The sequence below is a fragment of the Vombatus ursinus genome, unplaced genomic scaffold, assembly GCF_900497805.2.
Source record: "Vombatus ursinus unplaced genomic scaffold, bare-nosed wombat genome assembly UNPS02014768.1, whole genome shotgun sequence".
Lineage (NCBI taxonomy): Eukaryota > Metazoa > Chordata > Mammalia > Diprotodontia > Vombatidae > Vombatus > Vombatus ursinus.
Window position 1 is genome coordinate 26,504,641 of NW_020954546.1, and position 22,376 is coordinate 26,527,016.

At 50.4% G+C, this 22,376-nt stretch overlaps 2 protein-coding genes across 2 annotated transcripts in view; both read left to right on the forward strand.

Moving 5' to 3' along the window:
* The window catches only part of KIAA0100 (KIAA0100 ortholog), a 32,490-nt gene extending 17,383 nt beyond the window's left edge, over positions 1-15,107 (forward strand). The window contains exons 22-39 of the mRNA XM_027862535.1: positions 873-972; positions 1,127-1,329; positions 1,728-2,022; positions 4,457-4,614; positions 5,740-5,946; positions 8,193-8,292; positions 8,503-8,688; positions 8,996-9,117; positions 9,533-9,688; positions 9,782-9,891; positions 10,468-10,648; positions 10,735-10,821; positions 10,966-11,076; positions 12,373-12,508; positions 12,613-12,743; positions 12,908-13,009; positions 13,257-13,391; positions 14,255-15,107. Of these exons, the coding sequence (XP_027718336.1) occupies positions 873-972; positions 1,127-1,329; positions 1,728-2,022; positions 4,457-4,614; positions 5,740-5,946; positions 8,193-8,292; positions 8,503-8,688; positions 8,996-9,117; positions 9,533-9,688; positions 9,782-9,891; positions 10,468-10,648; positions 10,735-10,821; positions 10,966-11,076; positions 12,373-12,508; positions 12,613-12,743; positions 12,908-13,009; positions 13,257-13,391; positions 14,255-14,437 (2,703 nt within the window). The 3' untranslated portion in view covers positions 14,438-15,107. The remainder of the gene's footprint in view (positions 1-872; positions 973-1,126; positions 1,330-1,727; positions 2,023-4,456; positions 4,615-5,739; positions 5,947-8,192; positions 8,293-8,502; positions 8,689-8,995; positions 9,118-9,532; positions 9,689-9,781; positions 9,892-10,467; positions 10,649-10,734; positions 10,822-10,965; positions 11,077-12,372; positions 12,509-12,612; positions 12,744-12,907; positions 13,010-13,256; positions 13,392-14,254) is intronic.
* Positions 15,108-15,194: 87 nt separating this feature from the next.
* Positions 15,195-20,533, forward strand: RSKR (ribosomal protein S6 kinase related). The gene is made up of 11 exons (XM_027862537.1): positions 15,195-16,197; positions 16,296-16,379; positions 16,499-16,567; positions 16,988-17,057; positions 17,285-17,392; positions 17,621-17,661; positions 17,950-17,977; positions 18,193-18,282; positions 18,726-18,814; positions 18,991-19,101; positions 19,692-20,533. Exons 1-11 carry the CDS (start codon positions 15,721-15,723, stop codon positions 19,911-19,913), a joined length of 1,389 nt encoding a protein of 462 aa, XP_027718338.1. The 5' UTR covers positions 15,195-15,720; the 3' UTR covers positions 19,914-20,533.
* Positions 20,534-22,376: the final 1,843 nt, after the last annotated feature.

Consider the following 22,376-nt stretch of genomic DNA (forward strand, 5'->3'; position numbering starts at 1 on the left):
CCTCATTGAGAAGGCGAGCAATTCAGTATAGGTTCTACATGTGTAGTCATGCAAAACATGTCCATAATAGTCATGTTGTCAAGGAAAACAGACAAAAAAAAAACTCAAGAAAAGAATAAAGTAAAAAAAAAGTTTACTTCAGTCTGTATTTAGACACTATCAGTTCTTTCTCTGGGGACGGATAGCATTTTTCATCACAAGTCCTTCAGAATCGTCTTGGGTCGTTGTATTGCTGAGAATAACTAAGTCATTCACAGCTGATTATTTTACAATATTGCTGTTACTTTGTACACAGTACATTTCATTTTCCATCAGCCCATGCAGGTCTTTCCAGGTTTTTCTGAGAGCATCCTGCTCATCATCTCTTAGAGTACAATAGTATTCCATCATAATCACATACCACAACTTGTTCAGCCATTCCCCACTTGATGGGCATCCCCTCAACTTCTAATTCTTTGCCCTCAAAAAAGAGCTGCTATAAATGTTTTTGTACAGGTAGGTCCTTTTCCTTTTTGTTTTTTATCTCTTTTGGGATACAGACCTAGTAATGGTATTGCTCGGTCAAAGGGTATGCCTGGTTTTATAGCCCTTTGGGCGTAGTTTCAAGTTGCTCTCCTGAATGGTTGGATCAGTTCACAGCTCCACCAACAGTGCATTAATGTCTCATTTTCCCCACATCCCCTCCAGCATTTGTCATTTACCTTTTCTATCCTATTAGCCAATCTAATAGGCATGATGTAGTACCTCAGAATTATTTTGATTTGCATTTCTCCAATCAGTAGTGAGTCAGAATAATTTTTTCATATGACTATAGATAGTTTTGATTACTTTACCTGAAAACTTATCATATCTTTTGTATTGTATTTCTTTAGGTGCATTACTGGGCCTCATTTGCTCAGCAACGGGGCATTCAGGTTGAGTGCAACCAGGGCCATGTCTTCACTCGGGGAACCCAGCGACTTATACCTCAAGGTTTGGCCAGTTGCCCCTCGGTCTCTTTCTTCCCGCCTTCTTTCCTTTTCTCCGTACCTTCCTGCCTCTGCCCATTCACGCACCTTTCTGCCTCCCCACACCCATCCCAGTATGCTTGCCAATCAATCCTGAGCGCCCATCTCACACCTCACAGCGGGCACCGTGATGCGACGCCTCATCTCTGAATGGAGTGTGACGCAGATGGTGAGCGACCTGAGTCAGGTGACGGTGCATCTGATGGCTTCACCTAGTGACGAGAGCTCTGACCACCGCCTTGATCTGCTAGTCACAAAGACCCACCTTCTGAGCCTGTCCTCCCTCACCTACCAGCGGCATAGCAACCGCACTGCTGAAGAGGTATCCTCTTGGCTCTGAGAGTTCCTTCTCAACTCTTTGAGCTCCATCACAATTCCTAGCTGGATTCTGAGCTTTCTCCCAGCCCCACAGATGAGTGGAGCATAGATCCCAATTTCTCCGTAACTCCTTTGTCTGGAAGTGTTTTTCCATCTAGATTGGGTTTTCATGTTGAATCATTTAAAAGTGCGTTCTCAGTCTTGAGGTCTAATGTCCAAGTATATAATTTAGTCAGTAAAGGCAACCTCTCAGTCCCCTCTCTCTATATCTTTCCTGTTTGCCCCAAGCAGATTTCATTTTCAATTGTGCTGCTCTCTGTGCCCTTGCATGCCTACAGCCCCAAGTGGGAATCCTAGGCCCCCACGTGACCTTTCTTCATTCAGCTGTTCCTCTTTCCTCAGGAGCTCTCCTCCCGAGATGGGGACCCTGCCTTTCATACCCACCAATTGCACTTAGTGGACCTGCGGGCTTCCTGGACCACCACCAACAGGGACATTGCCTTTGGCCTCTACGATGGCTACAAAAAGGCAGCTGTGCTTAAACGAAACCTTTCCACAGAGGCCCTGAAGGGGTTAAAGATTGATCCTCAGCTGCCAGCCAAAAAGCCGAAGCGGGGTATCCTGCCTAACCCTCCAACCCCGCCTCAGGTCAATACTCCCAGCCTCAGCAGAGGGCCTGAAAAGAGCTCCTCAGGAGGTGAGCTGGAGGGGGTGAGACGCCAGTGGGCATGACAAGGCTGATTATATCTAAGATCACAGGGTTGAGAGGGGTGAGACCCTAGCAGTCGTCTGGTACTGCTCCCTCATTTTCTTATTTTTATTGATTTTCAGTTTTATTGTTGCCTCTTGTTTTCACACCACAGTCGTTTCTATTTAGATCACCCTTACCTCCTCAAATGCAGGACAAAGAAAAACATACAGAACCAACCAGCACCGTCACCCCATGTAGTCAGGGTGTCCCCTTCATGTGGAGTCCCCCTCCTTGGATGTTTCTGTAGTGTTTGGTCATGATGTTGGAATCATTAGGCTTATTGTTCTCCTGGTTCTGAAATACTTCCTAAAGTCTGTCCACATTTTCCAGTTTCTCATGTTCATCTTTTCTTACAGTACAATAAGATTCCATTACATTCATACGTCACAGTTGGTTCAGACATTCCTCATTTGACGGCACCCCTCTGCTCAGGAAACTTCAGTGGTTCCCACCTACCTCCAGAATCAAGTGCTCTGCTTCCCATTTGAATCTCTTTGCACGTTCTTGCCTTCTGGGCATCTTACACTTTGCTCTACTAACCCTGTAGGCCAGTGTGTGCAGTTTGCTGTTCCTGGGACCTGTCCTTCTTGGCTCCCATCTCTGTGCCTTTGCAGTGACTCTCATCCTTGCACAGAATGCTCTTTGTCTTCACCTCTGCCTTTGAGTTTCCTTCAAGATGTAGCTTAGACCCCACCTTCTTCAAGCCTTTCCTGGCCTTCCCAAACCCCAGCTGCTGATGGCATTCATCTTCGAGACGACTTTCCATTAGCTTTGTGTACGGGCCTGTTATTTTCATGTTTGTTTCTTCCTTTGGAATGTGAGCTCCTTGAGGGCAGGGACAGTTTTTATCTTTCTTGGTAACTCCTGTGCTTTTCCTTGGGCCTGGCACATTGTAAGCATTTCATAAAGGTTGACTGACTGATGGTACCCACTTTGTTTCTGTTTTTCTGCTGTCACAAAGAAGAATTGCTTTGAATATTTTGGTATCTGCCCAGGAGTGCATCTTTCTCATTTTATAGATGAGGAAACTGAGACCGACAGAAGTTGTCTACTGCCTTTACTGGCAGCACTCAATTCCAAATGAGTAGAGGCCTGGATTCTAATCTGCCTTATACTCTCTGTGTTTGGGCCATCCCATAACGTCTGTGAGCCTTAGTGCCGTCAGCTGGACGATGGATGTATACAATTAGTGCCTGCCTAAGAGAATTGGTGAGGGTCTAATGTATGTGAGATGCTTTGTAGACATGGACCAAATGGAAGAGCGAGAGGGGAAGGGACCGTGTCCGCATCAGCCTGGAGGGAAGCGGCAGGCTCCGCCGGAGGGCAGCGTTTGACTCTTCTGATTCCAGGCACTGCTCTCACTGGCCTGGACTCATGAAGGCAGCTAGCCCGGTGCCCTCTTAGTCCTGCTCTCTACTTGTCTGGGGTCTCAGCCCCTGCTAGTCATTCTTTGTTCCTCCTCTTCCAGTTCAAAGGTCATTCACCTGGGCAGAGAAACGAAATGAGATGGGAATGGTGCAGCTCTGGTAGCTTCTCCTCCCACCCCCCCGTGCTGCCCTGGTCATCTTCCAGGCTCATTTCCCTTGTTATAGCCTGAAGACGGCCCCTTGCTGTTGTCCCTCTGTCTCCTTGCCAGTCTCAGCTGGTGCTGAGCATTAGCTCCAGTGGCGCCCTGCCTAGGGGGCAGGACCATCCGTACGTTTGTGCTTACCCTCCGTGAGCCTGCCTGCTTCCCATCTTCTGTGCACGTCTCTTTAGAGTCCAAGTGCATTGGGTGTTTCCTTGGGTATCCACATGGATCTCTTCAGGCAACTCTTTTTCCTCTTCCTTAGAATTGTTTCCGTGCCTTCATCACTGTCATTGAGCTTCCCATCTCGGCCAGCTCGACTTCCCGTGTCCGTGGGATCCTACTTGTCTTTTCTCTAGACCCTTTGAAATATGCTCTCTGCATGTCAGACTCTGCTTAACTTTCTTCTCCTTCCCTGCCACACATTCTGAGATGAAGTCGTCACTTAGGGCAGGATCACTGTTATTTCCATCCCAGCAACCAGTGCCTCCTCGATAGTGAAGAGAGCAGAGACAGGAGAGAATTTTGCCTTGTTAGTACCTTCTTTCTGCTTGTTCTGTCAGCTCATTTTTCTAGGCTGAACCAGTTGCATTTCATACCTCAAGGACTGGGGCATTAAAGGGCCCAGAACAGAGACCTCGAGGAAAGTTCTAGGATGTGGGGAGAGAGGGGGATAGCTTAAGGAGGGTAATCGGCCTGGGGGCTGCAGAGAGAGAAGGGGAGAAGAGAATTGCATGTGCTTTCTGGTTCAGCAGTAGGGAATTGAATGTGACTCCTTCCTCCTCTGACTGTGGCCCTCTTCTTCCCTGTCAGGTGCCCACATGTTGCAGAAGCTGATTGAGGAGACAGATAAATTTGTGGTGTTCACGGAAGAGGAGTCGGGCGTCAGCGAGCAGCTGTGCGGCATTGCCGCCTGTCAGACAGACGACATTTTCAACCGCAACTGCCTCATTGAACTGGTCAACTGCCAGGTACTGTCGCTGTCCCCCAGCAGCCCCCGGGAGGAAGGGGTCAGAGAGAATGCTCCATCTAATTGGGAGCCTGCTTGGCACTGACCTGGGGAAGCCTTGCAGATGTTAAAACAGAATACATAGGATTGCAGAGGAAACCAGTTATGTCAACAGACAGTTACCAAATTATTGTTTAAAAAAACTTACGGGCCCCAGTTTGAGAATCCCTGTTCCACCAGGAAGAGGCCACTGTGCTAACAGACATTCCCATCTTTGAAAGCCAGAGAGGTTGAGGTACTTGGCCCTTCCTGGTGCCGCTTCTTGGGGCCTGTTGTGAATTCTGGGGATGGGCACAGGGAGGCATTGCAGGAGACTGGCAGGCAGGGCCAGCGGTGCTCTGGGGGTTGGGGGCCAGAGACATGGACCGGCCATAGGATTTGGTATAAACTTTTTTTTTTTAATTTTTTATTCATTTTAAATTTAAATACAAAATGAGAAAAGAAAAAAAAAGGAACATTTCCATGTACACAGCAGAGTACACAGTAAGAGAAGATTCAGTATCAAACAATAAGTTTCTATTTCAAGAAAACCTATGTAATACATAGACACACTGTTTTCAAAGCTACTCAGCTTTTCTGTGCTTCCTTCTAGGTTTTCTTTTGTTTTCTGCTGTGCATATTTTTTCTCCCTTCCTATCCCTCCCCTTGCCCTAGGGAAAGCTACAATTAAACCTGACTGTATGTATATATGTATATATATATAAATAAATGTATATACATCTATGTATGTATGTATAGACATATACATATATGTAAGACCACACTGTCCATATTTCTATTTGTCAGTTCTTTCTCTGGAGGCGGATAGTATCTTCTTTCATAGGTCCAAGTGTTTCCATGTTTTTCTAAACAACCAGCTCATCATTTCTTTTATCACAGTTGTCTTTGATCATAATCATATTCCACAGATTGTTTAGTCATTCCCCAGTGGAAGGGCATCAATTATTTTAGCTAACTACAAACTTTTGTAGCTGGTCAGTGGCAGGATGAAACCTCAGCTGCCATGGAGGGTATCTTCTTTGGGCTTATTTCCCCTCTTCCTCAGTGGTCAGCTGTCAGCCTGACAGCTTCTTTTCTTTGCTCATAGATGGTTCTTCGAGGTGCAGAGACAGAGGGCTGTGTCATTGTATCTGCGGCCAAAGCCCAGCTACTTCAGTGCCAACACCACCCGGCCTGGTATGGCGATACCCTGAAGCAGAAGACATCCTGGACGTGTCTCCTGGATGGCATGCAGTACTTTGCTACCACTGAGAGCAGCCCTACTGAGCGTGATGACCGGCAACTCTGGCTGGAGGTCAGTGCACCCCCATGTAGCAGAACCAGGCAATGTCTTTCCTGTTACCAGAGGTCAGTCCTGGCTCCCTCTTGCCTCTGGGATCAAATATATACAAAATTTCCTCTTTGGTTCTTCAAAACTTTTGACCTCTGACCCCAGGCTGCCTTTCCAGGCTTCTTGTGTGTATATCCTATCAGGGGAGAGCTTGCTGTCCTCCCACTTCTGCATCTTTGGATACCTAGATGGTATGCCCACTCATACCCACATCCTCTCCACCTCCCATAAGAAGACTGTCCAGACTATCCCTCCCTTCTCACCAGTTGGTAGGGCCCTCTCTGCAGAAATTACTTTGCATGTATTTGTGCTTAATAGTTTATGTTCCTAGTGTTTCCCCCAGTAGAATGTAAGCTTCTTGAGGGCAGCCACTCTTTCATTTGTTTCTGTGTCTCTGGGCACCCAGTGCCTGGCACACATTAGGGACTTCGTCAGCTTGTGCTGAATGAGTGAAATGAATCCTCAGCCTTTGCAGTGGTCAGCACAGCTGGGGAAATTCTTCCTATTGCCCATTGCTTCTGGCCGAGTGTAGTGATGATGACAGGGGCTCCGAGCTTGTAGAGCCTCGATGCCTTTTAGCTTCTCCTGCACTGTTGTCCTTGTACCCTCGGCACATAGTACAAAGCTTGGTAGGCTTTTGACACCTGCTTGTTGAATTGCCCAAACACCATGGTGGGGAGCCAAAGCAGGTGCTGAGGCCTGAGAGCTTCTGCTATTCTGAGAAATGTTGTTAGCTGTGTCTGACCTCTTGTGATCGCTGTGTGTCAGCTGATTGCATTTGTCAGGTGAGAGCAGGTCTGATTTTAGGGCTCATCTGCGGGGAGCTCAGAATGTGCTCCCATCATGCAGATGCTCTGTTTGCTTAGGCCTGTGAGAGGCAGTGCTGTGGGGAATAGAGAGGGAATGAGCTGGGAGCAGAGCCACAGGAAATGATACCACCCTGTCTTTGTTCTTAACCTCTTGCTGAAGCCACCTGGAGGTTGTAGCAGCAGGAGACCCAGCTCTCAGGAGGGGAGAGTGATGGTGGGACACCTGCAAGCTCCCTCAGCCGATAGCGGACGTTAGTGCCATTAGTTATGAGCAAGTACAGCCAAAGAAGGGAATTCTGCCACTCTCCCTAAGCCACATTCCCTGATAAGCACCAAAGCAAAAGTCACACTTGTTAGTCTGTCCTCTGGGGTTAAAGCTGATCCCTCTTCCCTCGCTCCAGCTGAGGTGTCTCACTGCCATGACAGTGGAGCCCCATATAGGGAACATCCAGCGTAACTATGCAGGAGGTAAGAAATTGTCCAATCCGATGTCCTGCTGGATGGGATGGGCAGGGTGGTGGCACTAGGATGTTGAGCTGCTCTGTAGCAGTAGTGGTCTGAGCCAACGGTGCCCCTGGCAGCACACAGACATAGAGAGCACCTGTTCTCCCTGCTGCAGCGGCCTTGGGGAGCTGGGATGCAGAGGCCTGGCTTTTGTGCCTATCTCGGGCACGCTGAGCCTTGTACCGAAGCCCGCTTTCTCGGGCGGTGGCCGCTGCAGCCTCCAGGGATGATGCGCTTTGGGACGCTGTCCCCAGGCTGTTGAGAGGGATGCGTGATGGCGCCTTTCTCACAGAGATGGTCCTCGGTGAGTCAGTCAGTGAGTTTGATGGCTCCATGTTGTTTTCCCTTTTTCCAGTGATGAGGCTGTGCACGCTGTCCTCATTCTACTCCTGGCTCTGCGTCTTGCCTGGCAGATTGAAGTGAATGTCAGCCCCAGTTTCACCAGCCCACCTCACCATTATCTGTGTCCACAGAGAACCATGGGACTATGAACAGAGAGGGTTCAGGTTTAGTGAAAGTTGGCACTGTCCAAAGTCTGATGTCCGATTTTATTCTTAGGCCTCAGGGTTGGGGATCTGGCGTTCTGTGCCTGTTTGGTCTAAAGGCATCCTTAGCTGAACATGTCTCCCAACCGTCCTTGCCAACAGGGAATTTGGGAAAGGAGAGTTTACAATCATAGCCAATGTCCTTGGAAGGCTCAAGGCCAGGCTCGAAGGACCAACGGCCCTCAAAACCATGAAGGGCACAGTTTGACTTCTCCCTTGGGGGTCCCGTAGAGATCTGGGAGTCAGAGGACTGGAAGAAGTGCTGCCTACTCCTGGCTTGGGACCAGAGCCTCTTTGCCCAGGTAATGTCTGTGACTGTCATGGCTGAAGATGCCCGTCTCTTCCTCGCCAGGTGAAGAACATTGAGGAGCATCGGGAGCGCAGTCTGGACTCCGTGCAGGAGCTGATGGAAAGCGGGCAGGCTGTGGGCGGCATGGTCAGCACCACCACAGGTTGGTCAGGTGCCGAGGAAGGTCCTGGGGCCTGATAGGGTTGGAATGAGGCCGGATGGCTGTCTCTGGGTTTCTGGTAGTTTTTCTGGAGTCTTTTGGTCTTGCATAGCTAGAAGCAAAGGTTCTTAGGCATGGCTGTTTAGATGTAAGTCAGAGGGATGGCCTCTGTGGAGGAGAATATACCGTAAGCAGGTTTTCTGTCCTGCCCAGACTGGAACCAGCCGGCGGAGGCCCAGCAAGCCCAGCAAGTGCAGCGGATCATCTCCCGCTGCAGTTGCCGGATGTATTACATCAGCTACAGCCATGACATTGACCCTGAGCTGGCCACCCAGATCAAGCCACCTGAGGTCCATGAGCAGCAGGAAGAAAAGGAGGACCTGCTGAAGAAACAGGAGGGTGTGCAAGAGCTTAGGGGCTTCTCAGAATGGGGAGGGTCACCCCCTGCTGGGGCCTGAGACTTGTATGTTAACCAATGTACCAGCTGGTCATTACCCCCTCCAGGGCTCACCTCAGGGTATTGGTGCCTCTGGCTTTATATTTCTGCCTTAGAAACAGCATCAGTTCTAGAGGGCCCTATTCATGGCATCGATAGAACTAGAGTGGGATGTTTCTACCTCTGTACAGGCTCTGTGAGGCTTTGGGGTGGAGAGGATTTTCAGGGAGGGTCTCGGACTTCCTACTAAAATCCCAGCTAATGTCACAGGGGCCGTGGACACCTTCACCCTCATCCACCATGAACTGGAGATCTCTACCAACCCAGCCCAGTATGCCATGATCCTGGACATTGTCAACAACTTGTTGTTGCACGTGGAGCCTAAGCGGAAGGTGAGCCTGGCTTCTTTATGGCAGGCCAAGCCTCGCTGGGGTCCCGAGGTCCTGTGCTTCTTTTGGGAGTGCGTGGTTAGGCTGCAGGCTGCAGTGCTGCGCTTCTGCCCTGAGGTGGAAAAGTCCTCCACGGCTTAGGAGTAGCGGACCCTCAGTCATCTTGCACAGGCTTTAGCCTTTCCCTTCCCAAACCAATAAAGGACTGGATTTCTTAGTCCTGTCCCCAGTCACCATTGAATACCACTGTAGCACCTCCATGGACCTGAACTGTGGCAGTGATCAGGAGATCCCTGCTCCAAGGTCCCTTTTTTCCCTGCTTCCTCTCAGGAAGCTTCTGAGAGGAGAGAAGCTCTCACCCCAGGCCCACACGTGCCCATACGCACCCACGGGCTTCGTTCTGGCCCCTCTCTCTTAGGAGCACAGTGAGAAAAAGCAGCGGGTTCGCTTCCAGCTGGAGATCTCCAGCAACCCCGAGGAGCAGCGTAGCAGTATCCTGCACTTACAGGAGGCTGTGCGGCAGCACGTGGCTCAGATCCGGCAGCTTGAGAAGCAGATGTACTCCATCATGAAGGTCAGGGCACAGAGTGCAGAGAGCCCTGGGCTGGAGGGGGCTCCCAGCTGCAGGAGGGATCTCCTGCTCACTCTTGCCCACTCTGGTTCCCAGTCTCTGCAGGATGACAGCAAGAATGAAAACCTCCTTGACCTGAACCAGAAGCTGAGCCAGGAGAAGGCTGACCTGCAGCTGGAGAGTGAGGAGCTGAATATTCTCATCAGGTGCGCCAGCCAGGGCGCTCATCTGCCCTTGTTTCACACCAGCCTCCGGGGCAGGGAGCCTTCTGACAAGGGGAAGCAGTAGGTGTGGGTTTTTTCCTGGCTGTCCCCTCTGGGAGGGCCCAGGCAGGCCTCTGGTCAGGAGCTGATAACTGGAGTTGGCTTCCTCCCTTCCCTCCCTTTGGCTCCCGAGCAGGTTGTATCCAGGGACAGATGGTTCTGAGGGAGTCCCGCAGGGATATTTGGGGAAGAGCCAAGCCCCATCTGGCTGGGAGCCTTGAAACCATGGCTCTTCCCCTGAAACTCTATCTTGAATTTGCTCAGCAGTAGAGCATGATTGCCACTTAAATATTGGCGTTGGTCACAGAGAGAAAGCTTGTGGCTTCTTGATAAAGCAGAGTTGAGAAACAGGATTGGGATTCATGTGGCCCTGTGGGTGGGGCAGTGAGTCCAGGGCTGGGGACGGTCTCAGACTGGAGGGTGAATCTGTCTGGAGTTTGGGATACCCTAACGCACACACTTGACCGAGCTGGCTCTGGCTCTGTCTGCTGTCTCCTGACCTTGCCGCCATGCCGTCAGGTGTTTTAAAGACTTCCAGCTCCAACGGGCCAACAAGATGGAACTTCGAAAGCAGCAGGAGGATGTGAGTGTGGCCCGCCGCACAGAGTTCTACTTTGCCCAGGCACGATGGCGCCTCACTGAGGAGGATGGGCAGCTGGGCATTGCCGAGCTGGAGCTCCAGCGATTCCTCTATAGCAAGGTAGTGCCAAGGCCCACAGCCTGGAGAGGGCCTCTGGCGAAGCCCTGAGAGAAGCTTGTTGCAGGGGGCCGTGTCTGTCTTAACAGGTGAACAAGTCTGATGACACAGCTGAACATCTCCTGGAGCTGGGCTGGTTCACGATGAACAACCTCCTGCCCAACGCGGTCTACAAGGCAAGTGTCCTTCCCGCTGCTCCGCCCTCCGAGAGCAGGGAGAGAGTGTGCTGCAGGCCCAGGACCTCTCACCTGGCTCTCCCTACAAAGCAGGTGCCAGAGGGCGCTGGGTGGATCTTCAGTCTGACCCTTCACACCCCACAGGTGGTGCTGCGGCCCCAGAGCTCCTGCCAGTCTGGCCGGCAGCTGGCCCTGCGCCTGTTCAGCAAAGTCCGGCCTCCTGTCGGGGGCATCTCCGTCAAGGAGCACTTTGAGGTGAGGTAAACCTGGCTCCTGGAGAGTCTGAGGGGGGCTGAAAGACGGGGCTGTCAAAACCCTTGTAACAGCAGGGTTTGGCTAAGGGAGAGCAACCAACTTTGTTTTTCATATGCCTTTTTTTAAAATAAATTTTTATTAATATTTTTATTTTTATGTAATTTATATTTCCCACTGTATTCCTCTCCCCACTCCCTCTCAGAGAAAGGTCCCCTATAATGTGAAAAAAGAAAGAAAAAAAAGGAAAAAAACCAAAACTAATCAACACATCGATGTTATAAGCAGTAGCCCACTCTCATTGTCCCCCACTCCTTCCAGGGGGCATTCTCATATCTCTTCTTTGGGGCCAAGTTGACCATTTCATTTCCCCTGCCTTTAGTTCTGATTATTTTGTTGTTCTTTCATTCCCGTTACTGTAGTCAGTATGTGTGTTGTTTTCCTGGTTGTGCGGACTTCTCTCTGCATCAGCACATGTATGTCTTCCAGGCTTCTCTGTGTCCATTCCATTCATGTCCTTTGTTTAACCATTCCCGGGTCAATGAACATCTGCTTTGTTTCCAGCTCTTTGCTGCTATGAATATTTTATTGTGTTCGATGCCTCTTTTTTTGTCTTGTCATTGACCTTTTTGGGGACCTCTTTACCTAGCTTTAAAATATATGGGTCAAAGTGACATTTTAGTCACTTTCTTTACATAATTCCAGATTGCTTTCCAGAATGATTGGACCAATTTGCAATTCCATCAAAACTTCATTAGTGTGCATTTCTCTGCGTAACTCCTCCAAAGTTGACTATTTCCATATTTTGTCATCTTCTTCAATTTGTTTTTGTTGAGTGTGACATGAAACCTCAGAGTTGTTTTGATCTAAATTTCTCAATATTAGTGATTTGGAGCATTCTGTCATATGGCTATTAGTATTTTGCAGTTCTTTTGAGAAACATTTTTCTTATCTATTGACCACTTATCAGAGTATGATTTTTGATTTTATGTATATAAGAAACTGACTTTATTTTTGTTTTTAATGAACAAAATCCCCTTTCTCTTTTCAATCTTCCCTGAACCACAGAAAAAAAAAAGAGAAAGAAAAACAAAACCCTTGTAACAAATGTACATAGTCAAGCAAAACAGATTCCCGCATTGGCCAAGTCTAAAAAGCACGTCTCAGTTTGCACCCTCCATCCATCACCTTTGTGAAGAGATGGAAACTTGTTTAATCATGGGTCCTCTGGAGCTGTCTCTGAGTCCTTTGGAGGGACTGACGGACATTAAAGCATCCTCCTGCCTCTATCTCTTGCAGGTCAATGTGGTTCCCCTCACCATCCAGCTGACACACCAGTTCTTCCATAGAATGATGGGCTTTTTCTTTCCTGGTCGTAGCATGGAGGATGAGGAAGTTGGCGATGAGGAGGACAAGTCCAAGCTTGTGACCACGGGTGAGGGCCTCAGGATGGGGCTCCAGCAGAGCGGGGTGGCAGCCCCAGGAAGGAGCCTCAGCCATGGAAAGAGGGTGATGGCCGGCCTGCTCGCTCTCTTGTAGGGATGCCAGTGGTGAAGCCACGGCAGCTGATCACAACAGATGACACAGTGTCTCTGGGCCCTGGAAAGGGTGTGGCCCAGGGCCTGAACCGTGGTTCTGGGGTCAGGAGGTCATTCCGCAGAGCACCTGAGGTACCCAGTATATCCTGGGGATGGCTGAATGGTGGGAAGGCCACTCAGGGTAATCTCTCCCTGCTTCCCTTGAGATAGATGTGAGGGCAGAGGGAGGGGCATGTGAGCAACACCCCGCTCACTCGTGACTCCTGGATGGTTCTCATTTCTTCTGCCTTCCTCAGCACCCTGTGGATGACATTGATAAAATGAAAGAACGGGCAGCCATGAACAACTCCTTCATCTACATCAAGATCCCACAGGTTCCACTTTGTGTCAGCTACAAGGTCTGGAGCTCCCCCGGGCATCCTGGGGCCGGTGGGAGGAGCTCTGCTCCCTTGGGAGCTGGTTCAGAATCCGTGAGCCGGAATGCCTGGTGAGCTCTGGAGCACTCTGGCCTAAGCAGCTGGGGGACCCCACTCCTGTTGTGTCCGGAGGGGCAGTCAGCATCAGAGGTCTCTGCAGAGTGCTGGCGGCCAGGCTGCTCCTCGATGGGCGCGTGAGTCTCCTCTCTGTTTCTCCCCTCCCCACCAGGGCGAGAAGAACAGTGTGGATTGGGGTGACCTTAAACTCGTGCTGCCGTGTCTAGAGTATCACAACAACACTTGGACGTGGCTGGACTTCGCCATGGCTGTAAAGAGGGATAGCCGCAAAGCCCTGGTTGCCCAGGTGTGTGGCTGGGCTTGCTAGGTCAGTGGGGCCTGGGGATCTATGGCAAGCCCATGGACAGCCCAGCACCGAGGCACAGACTTGGGTGAGGCTAGAGGTTTCCTTTGCTTGTCACCTCCAGTCCCTCTCCCCTTTCCCCTGTGACTGTGTTCATTAATTCATTCAGCAGGTACCTACTGAGTACTTCTACTCTGTTCATAGCACTGGGGGGGACAGAATTGTTAGGTGGAAAGACTCGGGTTCAAGTCTCTGCCCCAATACTTGTGACTTTGGACAAGTCAGTTTAATTTCTCCAAGCTCTGTGTCCTTGTCTATAAAGACAATTTTTTAAATTCTGTAAAGGCCCTTCTTACAGGGTGGGTATAAAGAAAGCAAACTTTGTTAGACTTTAGAGTGTAAAATTGTACATTTATGAATACCTTTCTCATGGGATTGTTGTAAGAAAAACTTATAAACTGTTAAACAGCTGTGTAAACATGAGCCTTGAGAACAAGGCGCTGATGGGGGGAGCTCCAGGTAGGCCACTCCAGCTAGCTCCTGATTAGTGTCAGTAATTAAACCCCTGATGAGGTAGCATTATTTGATTTTACTCTGCATATTTCCACATTTCATATACATAGTTTATATAATTATTTCTTCAAAGAGTGAAAATTTGAATACATGCAACTATGTCAGGGGAGTCCTTCCTGCCACTCATTAGGGACCTGGCTGTGGATTATAGACTTGAAGGCAGGGCAGCCGCCATAAAACCAAGCCCGGCGAATGCCCATTAGATCAGGTGCTCAGGAAGTATTTCTAAGCAGACTTAAATGTTTTCTGTCCGACTCACTGACCCTCGACCCCCCTTCTCCCAATCCTCCCAGGTAATCAAGGAGAAGCTAAGGTTGAAACCAGCTGCAGGGTCTGAGACCCGAGGAAAGCTTGAAACAAAGTCAGACCTGAACGTGCCGCAGCAGGAGGAAGATGAGAAAGCCCGGCTCCTCATTGGGCTGAGCGTGGGTGACAAGAACCCTAGCAAGAAGTCGATTTTCAGCAGGAGAAAATGAGCAGGGAAAGCCCCCGTGGGGCAGAACCGGACTCTGGCCCTAGGCTCCAGGGTCCACGTGACTCAGGGCAGGGGCAGGGGGTGGCACTCCCCCTTGCTTCCTGGGGATTTGTGGGGGCTTTAGGGAATGATACCCCTGCTAGGCTGTGAGGAGGGGCCAGTGCTGCTCCCTTTGGAGGGCCTAGTGGCTGATGCCACTGTGCTGCCAGTTCCTGTGCGAAGCAGGCTCAGGATCAGAGGCATCAGGGTCAAAGCCCAGAGCGGGGACGTAGGCCCTGGATCCTTCCCCTGGGGCCAGAGGAGAATGGGGAAGGGGTAGCAGATGCAGAGCAGAAGTGTTACATTTTTATAAATAGACATTATAAATATTTCTATGTGTAACCTCTCCCCATGTACCAGGGGAAGGATGCTGTGGGGTTTGTGATCCCCTCTGAGCCCCTTCACCCCCTATAGCCTTGTACAGAAAGGGGTCTTCGTGTGCTCGAGGGGGGACCACCCTCCCATCCTACCCACTCTTTGTGCCAAGCTCTGCTGGGAGGATGACACTGAGTGCCAGAGCTGGCCGTGGGTCCCTTACCCTCTCCCTTTGGGCAAGCCCTGAGTGGTGGTGGTGGTGGTGGTGGTAACAGAATGGGATTTAAGGAGAAAGAAAGAAAGATGATTTTAAATTTGATGCTGTTTGGTGCTTCTGTCCAATGCGTGGACCCCCCTCTTTGTGCTCACTGTTGGTAGTCCCAGCCCCAGCTCCATAGCTGCGGCCTGGGGAGAGATGCCTCTGCCCATCCCTTGTGTCCCTGGGCATTCCTCTGACAGGGACCTTCCTACATTTCTGCTGCCTAGAATCATTGCCTTCCTTCAGTGATGAGGAAGCAGGCCTGCATTTTAAACACTCATTCCAAAGTGGGGGGCATTTCTCTTCTCGAGGAATGAGTACCCATAAGTCTAAGTAGAACTGGAGGCAGGCACCATGAATAATGGAGCTGGGGGTGGGGCTCATGAATGATGCATCACAAAGGGGTGGGCCTACTTATGTAACTGGGACACAGGGGTCTGGCAGCTGGGGAGCCACTGGCGGGATGGGAGTAGCAGGCAGCCGGCAGACCCTTCCCCACAAGGTAAGTGGTCAGAGCTGCACCAGCCCCCATTTAGGGGCAGCTTTAGCTTTATGCCAAGGGTAGGGGAAGTGTTGATGCTTGGGGGTGGGGAGTATAGTAAGGATGGCCAGGATGAGAGCCATGAAAAAACCAAAGAGAGGGGAGAGGGCATGAGTGGTCTTAGCAGAGGATGTGCAGAAGGGGTTTGTGCAGGACCCACGAGAGTGAGAACCTGGCTTTGTGCCCAGTACTAGACAATACCAAGCTATGTTTGATGAACAGAGAATACAGGCTGGTACACAGAGCTGACTGCACTGCGCTGGGTGGCCCCCCCAAGGGGCTGGCACCTGCTGAGAAAAGCAGGCTGAGCGGGCGGAAGGAGCTCAGTGTAGCTCACCTTGGCTCTCAGCAGGGTGACAGCATCACCCCCATCCCGGGCCCCTGGGTTCGGAGCTGGAAGAGACTCTTGTCAGGTGTGGGGACCACCCTGTCAGGCCTGGACCAGCTGTGGGGACAGCGGAAGCACCAGTACCCCCATCTGGGGTCCCTGGAGCCAGCCCTGCTGCCAGCAGAGAAGCCTCTGTCTGAGTGGCCAGTGCCGAGGCTCATCTCTCTTTTCCTGCCCGAGTTCCCCATCCGGCCCCCCCAGGGGCAGCAGCAGCTGAAGGTGGGTCACGAAGTCCCCAGCAAAGACTACCTGTGGCGTCCCCATGGAAGCCTGGGCACCTCAGAACTCACTTAGCTTTCCTCTTCATTTCTCTGTAGGTCCTGGGGTTTGTGGCCAAGGGCTCCTTTGGGACTGTCCTCAAGGTTCTGGATTGTGGCCTGGGGGCCTTGTTGGCTGTGAAGGTAAAGGCCTTTATTGCTGTCTCCTCACTGCCTTCCTCTAGCTGTCCTGTCCCCAGGGTGAGGGAACAGTAGAGGGGGGAGATTTCAGGTGCCTTTTTGCCTCTGCCCTCCCCCTACAGGTGGTCCCCAAGGTAGAAGTCCTTCAGCGAGACAGCTTGAGGCAGTGTAAGGAGGAGGTCAGCATTCAGGTAGGCACTGAGCACCCCAGGAAGACTCAGAACTGAGGGGTGGAGGGAGAGTCCTGGCCCTGGGAGGGCTGCCTCCTGGTCCAACCCTGTGGATTGTAGAGGCCTTCCTGGCTCTGCCTCTGTTCTCATACGAGCACATAGACATAGCAGTCCTGGCTAACAGTTCTCAGCATTGTGGTTTGTGCACTGACCAGACATCCCCTCATCTCTGCCAAGTAGGGCCCTACCTGGGAGCCCTTCAGCCCTCCTTGTGCCAGGCTGGTGTGGGGGTCAGTTGGCAGGGCCAGGAATTGCACACGTATATCTCAGCTGAGGGGTGAGCCAGACAAACTCTGCCCAGCCAGGTGGTGCCTGGCTCATCCCCTTCTTCCATTAACAAGTACTTCCTTTGACCTGACCACCTGTTCTCTTTATCCCCAGCGCCAGATCCGCCACCCCTTTGTGAGTGGCTTGGGAGGCAGCTGGCAGGGACAGCGGCACCTCTTCACTAGTGAGCCTCCGTCCCTGGTCTCTTAGCTTTCAGCCCTCCTACCCAAGGTCTCCAGACTGACACTGTCATTCATGGGAGGGGAGTTCCCCGCTTCCCTACCCCTCTCTGGGGATGTAAGACCACCTCCCTCCAGCCCTGGAGAAAAGGGTAGTGCCATTTTGGGCAGGAAGACCATGGTACCCTGGGCCCTGGGCAAAGTAAGACCCTGACCCTGGGCTCCTTTGCAGTGTACAACTACTATAGCACAGGAGACCTGCACTCTCTCTGGACCACAGTTGGCTGTTTTTCTGAGGCTTCCATCCGCCTCTTTGCTGCTGAGCTGGTGCTGGGTGTGGGTAAGTGGAGCACGAGGGGAATGGATCCTAAAAGCATGTGGGAGGAGCTCTCATCCCTATGAGGGATGGAGAGGCCAGGCCCAGTGAGGCTTTGGGGTGAATGGATGCTGACAGGGTCTGGCTAGGGACAGATGGATGAGGCGGTCTATGAGAAAGTTGGAAAGGGTAGGACCTGGCAAGGGGGGAGGTCGGGGGAGGAGAACATTTCAAGCTTGTTCTCTTCCCCAGGCTACCTACATGACCTGGGCATTGTGCATCGAGACCTAAAGGTAAATACATGTTCCATCCTGGTGCGTGGGCAAGATGGAGGGGAGGCTAGGATTCAGCCCAAGTACCCAGAACCAACTTTGAACTTCTCATGGCCTTAGTATTAGTGTGATCAAGCTGGACAAAGCCAACTCTGCCCCCCCCCCCCCCCGAGATGTTCTTAGGACAAATCAAGAGCTGTGTTAAAAAAAGGAAAGGGACATGGAGTTGGGTACCCTTTTTAGGTAGGGGTTAGGAAGACATCAAGATGGGAGAGGGTACTTTTGGATGTTTTATTTATAACCTTTCAGATGGAGAACATTTTACTGGATGAAAGAGGTAAATCTCCTTAATACCTATATATAATAGTAGGTGTGTGTGTATGTATGTATGTGTGTGTGTGTGTGTGTGTGTGTGTGTGTGTGTGTGTGTGTGTATTTGAGTAGGGGGTATATTTTCAAGGTGGGGCACAGAGAGAATGCTTTCCTTAGAACAAAAGGTAGGGGAGTAGGCCTCTGTGTGGGTGGTGTTAATGACCACCTCTTTCCTCAAAGGCCACCTAAAACTCACAGACTTTGGCCTATCAAGACATCTACCCCAAGGAGGGCGAGCTTATACTATCTGCGGGACGCTCCAGTACATGGGTGAGACGGAGACGGGACTGGGTGGTCAGGGGTGGGTGTAGGTGAGTCTGGGTGGCAGTGGCGACAGGGGCCTTCTCTCTGCTCCTCTGCACTCACAGAGGATGACCGTTGCCTTGGCCATTCCCCATGCTTGGGATGAATTCAGTCCTCACCTCTGCCTGACCAAATCACAGAAGGGCCACTTTCTTCGTGGAGCCTCTTTTCCGAGCTACCTTATATATTTAACTCTTCTGTGTTTATCTGCATCTGTTCTCTACGTTTATTTGGGATGTACTTCCATGTGCATTTATCGTTTCCCCCATTAGAATGGCAAGTCCTGGCCCGTAGAGATCGTTTCTGTCTTTGTCTCTGTGTTTGCCCAGCTCCCAGCAGAGTAGTTTCTGGCACTTGATGAATGTGGGCTGCTCGGTTGGTTGGTTGATTAGGATCTCTACTCCTTGCAGCCCCAGAAGTCCTGAGTGGTGGGCCCTACAACCATGTTGTTGACTGGTGGTCCCTGGGTATCTTGCTTTTTGCCCTGGCAGCTGGAAAGGTAAGAATTGGACAGGTGGAGGGAGGAGGAAATCTTTTGTAGGGAAAGAGAGAGGAAATTATATCCCCCATCATTGAGCCTGGATTTTACCCTGAGTAGAGGTCAGGAGTGGAGATGGGAGAAAGAAAGGCCCTGTAATAGGTGGCCTGTTCCAGCCCCATTCTTTCTTGTCCTAGTTCCCATTGCAGGCTGAGAAGGATCACGTAGCCATGTTGGCAAGTGTGACTGACTGTGACTATGAGGTCCCAGCTTCTCTTAGCCAGGGGCTTTCTCTTCTGCTTCAGGAGGTAAGAGTAGCCCGGTCCTGACTCTTTCCTGATCACCAGCTTCTGAATCCCACCTTCCACGTGCACTTGAGAAATTTCACTTCTTTATATTTTTCAGCCTAGGCTCTAGCTCTGCTTGGCCTGCCTCACTTCTTTTCTCATTCCCTTTGATCTTTATTCCTTCCAGCTCCTGATTGGCTCTGCCTGTCTCCCCAAAAGCTTCCTTCCCTCCTTAGGCCATCTACCCCAAGCAGGTTTGGCTCAGACCACTGCTGCTCCCTTCTCTGGGAGAGAGCCCAACGTCCTCATGGCTCACTTCCCACTGACCTTCAGGCAAATTTCATTTTGCCTAAAACTTGGGCTCTTCCTGTGCCCCAGATGCCTCAATCTCATTGGTTCCTACAAGTCCTCTCAGCTCTTGGGCTGCTGCTTGTCCCAGTCACACAGAATCCCAGTATCCCAGGGAAGGGCCCTCAGAGGTTCTGGCCTGTAGCTAACAGGAGTTGCCTCCAGTCTGTGGCTGACAAATGGTCATTCGCCGCCTTCTTCCCCACGTCCCTGGGCATCAGCCTCCTCACTCACACAGCCCCTTGCCCTTTGTCTCCCTTCAGCTCCTGTGCCACAACCCCTCCCAGCGCCTGCGCTACCTGTATCACTTCCAGGCCCATGCTTTCTTTCGGGGCATGGCCTTTGACCCCGAGCTCCTACAGAAGCAGCCAGTATCCTTTGTCCTGGAGGCGAGAGCTGCCCTTCCTGCCCCGGCGGAGGCCACACCGTTCCAGGATTTTGACTGTGATTTCATGTCTCTCTCAACCCACCCCTGCCCTGCCTGAGCTCCAGGCCCCTCCCCGCCCCCTCAAGTTGGCCTGTAGCTGTGAGCCTCAGGATCTTGTCCACCGCCAACTCAGGAAGACCTCCCAAATGCACCAACTTGTCTCTGGCCACAGACTTGTCCCTTGTTCTTTGTAGCAGGATTCCCTCCCATTTTGTAACTTAAAACATTTTACAACTGAAACTGATCCTGTGGGGCTCAGGCCCTCTAGCAGGCTGTCGTGTCCCCTGAGGAGAGGCCAGAGTCCCGTTCCTGGGCATCTTGTCATGGGCGTCTCATTGCGCCTTCTTGCCTCCCCTGCCCCTCCTCATTCAGTAGGTGAGAGCAGGCCTCCCCGTTTGCTCTTCCTCATGTCTCCCAGGGTTCTCCAGTCCACTTCTCCCTTATTACTCTACCACATTTCCTTTCTCCAGCAATACTGACCTATGCACTGACACATGTTGATTCCTCAAGGTGCTTGACAAGCTTAGCCAGCCTGTCCTTTTCAGAAGCAATAATTGTTTTTTTGTAAGGATACCCTCACCCCACCCTCACCCCAACAATTTAAATTTTCAGTTGTGATCTAAGGATTCAACGCCTGATTGTGCAATATATTGAATAAAGAAAATAAAATTGAGACTTTGACAGCCTATTGTGAGGACGAAGTGGGACAGCTGAGACACACAGGTGGGTTTGGGTCCCTCCGGGGGTACACCTGGGAAAACCTAGGGTTAACTCTCCAGTTCTGTAGGGAAAGTAATCTCCCAGGACATAAGAACTGCCATGCTGGATATGTCCACGATCCATCCTCCAAGATTCGTTTTCTAATAGGGCCGCTAAAGGACACTTGTGGAAAAGGGTGGTTCTCCTCCTGAACACAATTTAAGAGTCTAGGGTTGACTCTTAAAACATGAAAGTTTCAGTCAGCCATGACTCTATCTATCCCCTTTCCAAGTCTATATTTTTAGTTTATAATCTCTCCTCAAGGAGTGAACTTTGCTTCCTCCGCGTTAGGGTTTTTTTATGCTACAATTGTCCAGTCTTCTTTCAAGTTCCCAACCTGTGTTTTTTGACCATCTCCTGTTATATAGACAAGTAAACATACTTTTGTCGTTTTAAGATAGAACCGAAGGCTCCAGCACTTACTCCTAAAATGAGGTACTCCTTTATGGTAGGAGGTTTCCGTAAGAAAAGACAGGGACCGAGAAGGAAGAGCTAAGTGACCATTTGAAGGGAAATCAGGGTGAGAATTGGATAATATCTCTGGATTCATTGGAGCTCCTTTCAGCTGTGGCTTTGTGCGGGGGACAGAACCCTTTTGGAGTGGCTTGACCTGAAGGCTTAGCACTTGCTGCTAGTAAACTTTTACTCATTGTGTCATCTGAACTGTTTCTGGAGGGGGCTGGTGAAAGGCAGGAGTAGGGATGCCACCCGATCGACCCTAGGGCCTCAACTCAATTTAGCCACAACTATTAACACACTGTGGATAGAAAGTAGAACACACTGTGAGATAGAAAGTTTAGGTAAGACATGGTCCCTGCCTTCAGTCTGGTCAGGTTATAGTCTAGTAAACTCAAAGGGATAGGATCCATACCTAAGGACTTTTAGTACATAAATGCGTAAGAGAGGTGCACGTAGAGAGTTTGAGGTCTGAGGAGGGAAAGATCCTTACTGACTAGAAAGACCTAGGAAGGCCTTGTGGAGGAGGTGACTTTTGAGTTAGATTTTAAAGAATAGTAGGAACAAAACAAGTGAAGAAGGGGGAGGATGAGAGGCACAGAAGCAGAAAAGAGATGTTTACAGGTTATGGTGAATAGTCCAGTTTGACTGGAGCATAGAGTACATGGGAATGAGAAATATGGGAATGCTTGGGAGGAAGGAGGGAGGTACCACATTAAAGAAAACCTCGAATACCAGGGTAAGGAGTTTGAATTTCACTTGATAAACATTAGAGACCTGCTGAAAGATTTAAACCCAAGGAATGACATGACCGTGTACAATAAGGGATGGATTGGAGGGATCAGAAATGGTGGCAGTAAAACTTGTTAGAAAGTTAACAAAGTGGTGTAGGTGGAGCAGTGGGTAGAGCTCTAGATCATCAGGAGGATCTGAGTTCAAATGTGACCTCAGACACTAGCTGTGACTGGATAAGTCACTTAACCCTGTTTGCCTCAATTTCCTCATCTGTAAAATGAGCTGGAGAAGAAGATGGCAAACCACTCCAGTAACTCTGCCAAGAAAACCCCAAGTGGGGTCAGGAAGAGTCAGACATGACTGAAACGACACCAACAAGAACAAAAGTGGTGTAGGCAGATGCTAAGGGTCTATACTAGGGTGAAGGTGGAGAGAGAAGAAAGGAGAGAATGGGTGCACGGCATAGCAAGCTAGTAAAGTTTAATTTGCATTATTAACATTTTCTCCACTTTCTTAAGTCTACTAGAGCCAGTCACCAAAACAATATATCAGAATTATTTGTAGCACTTGC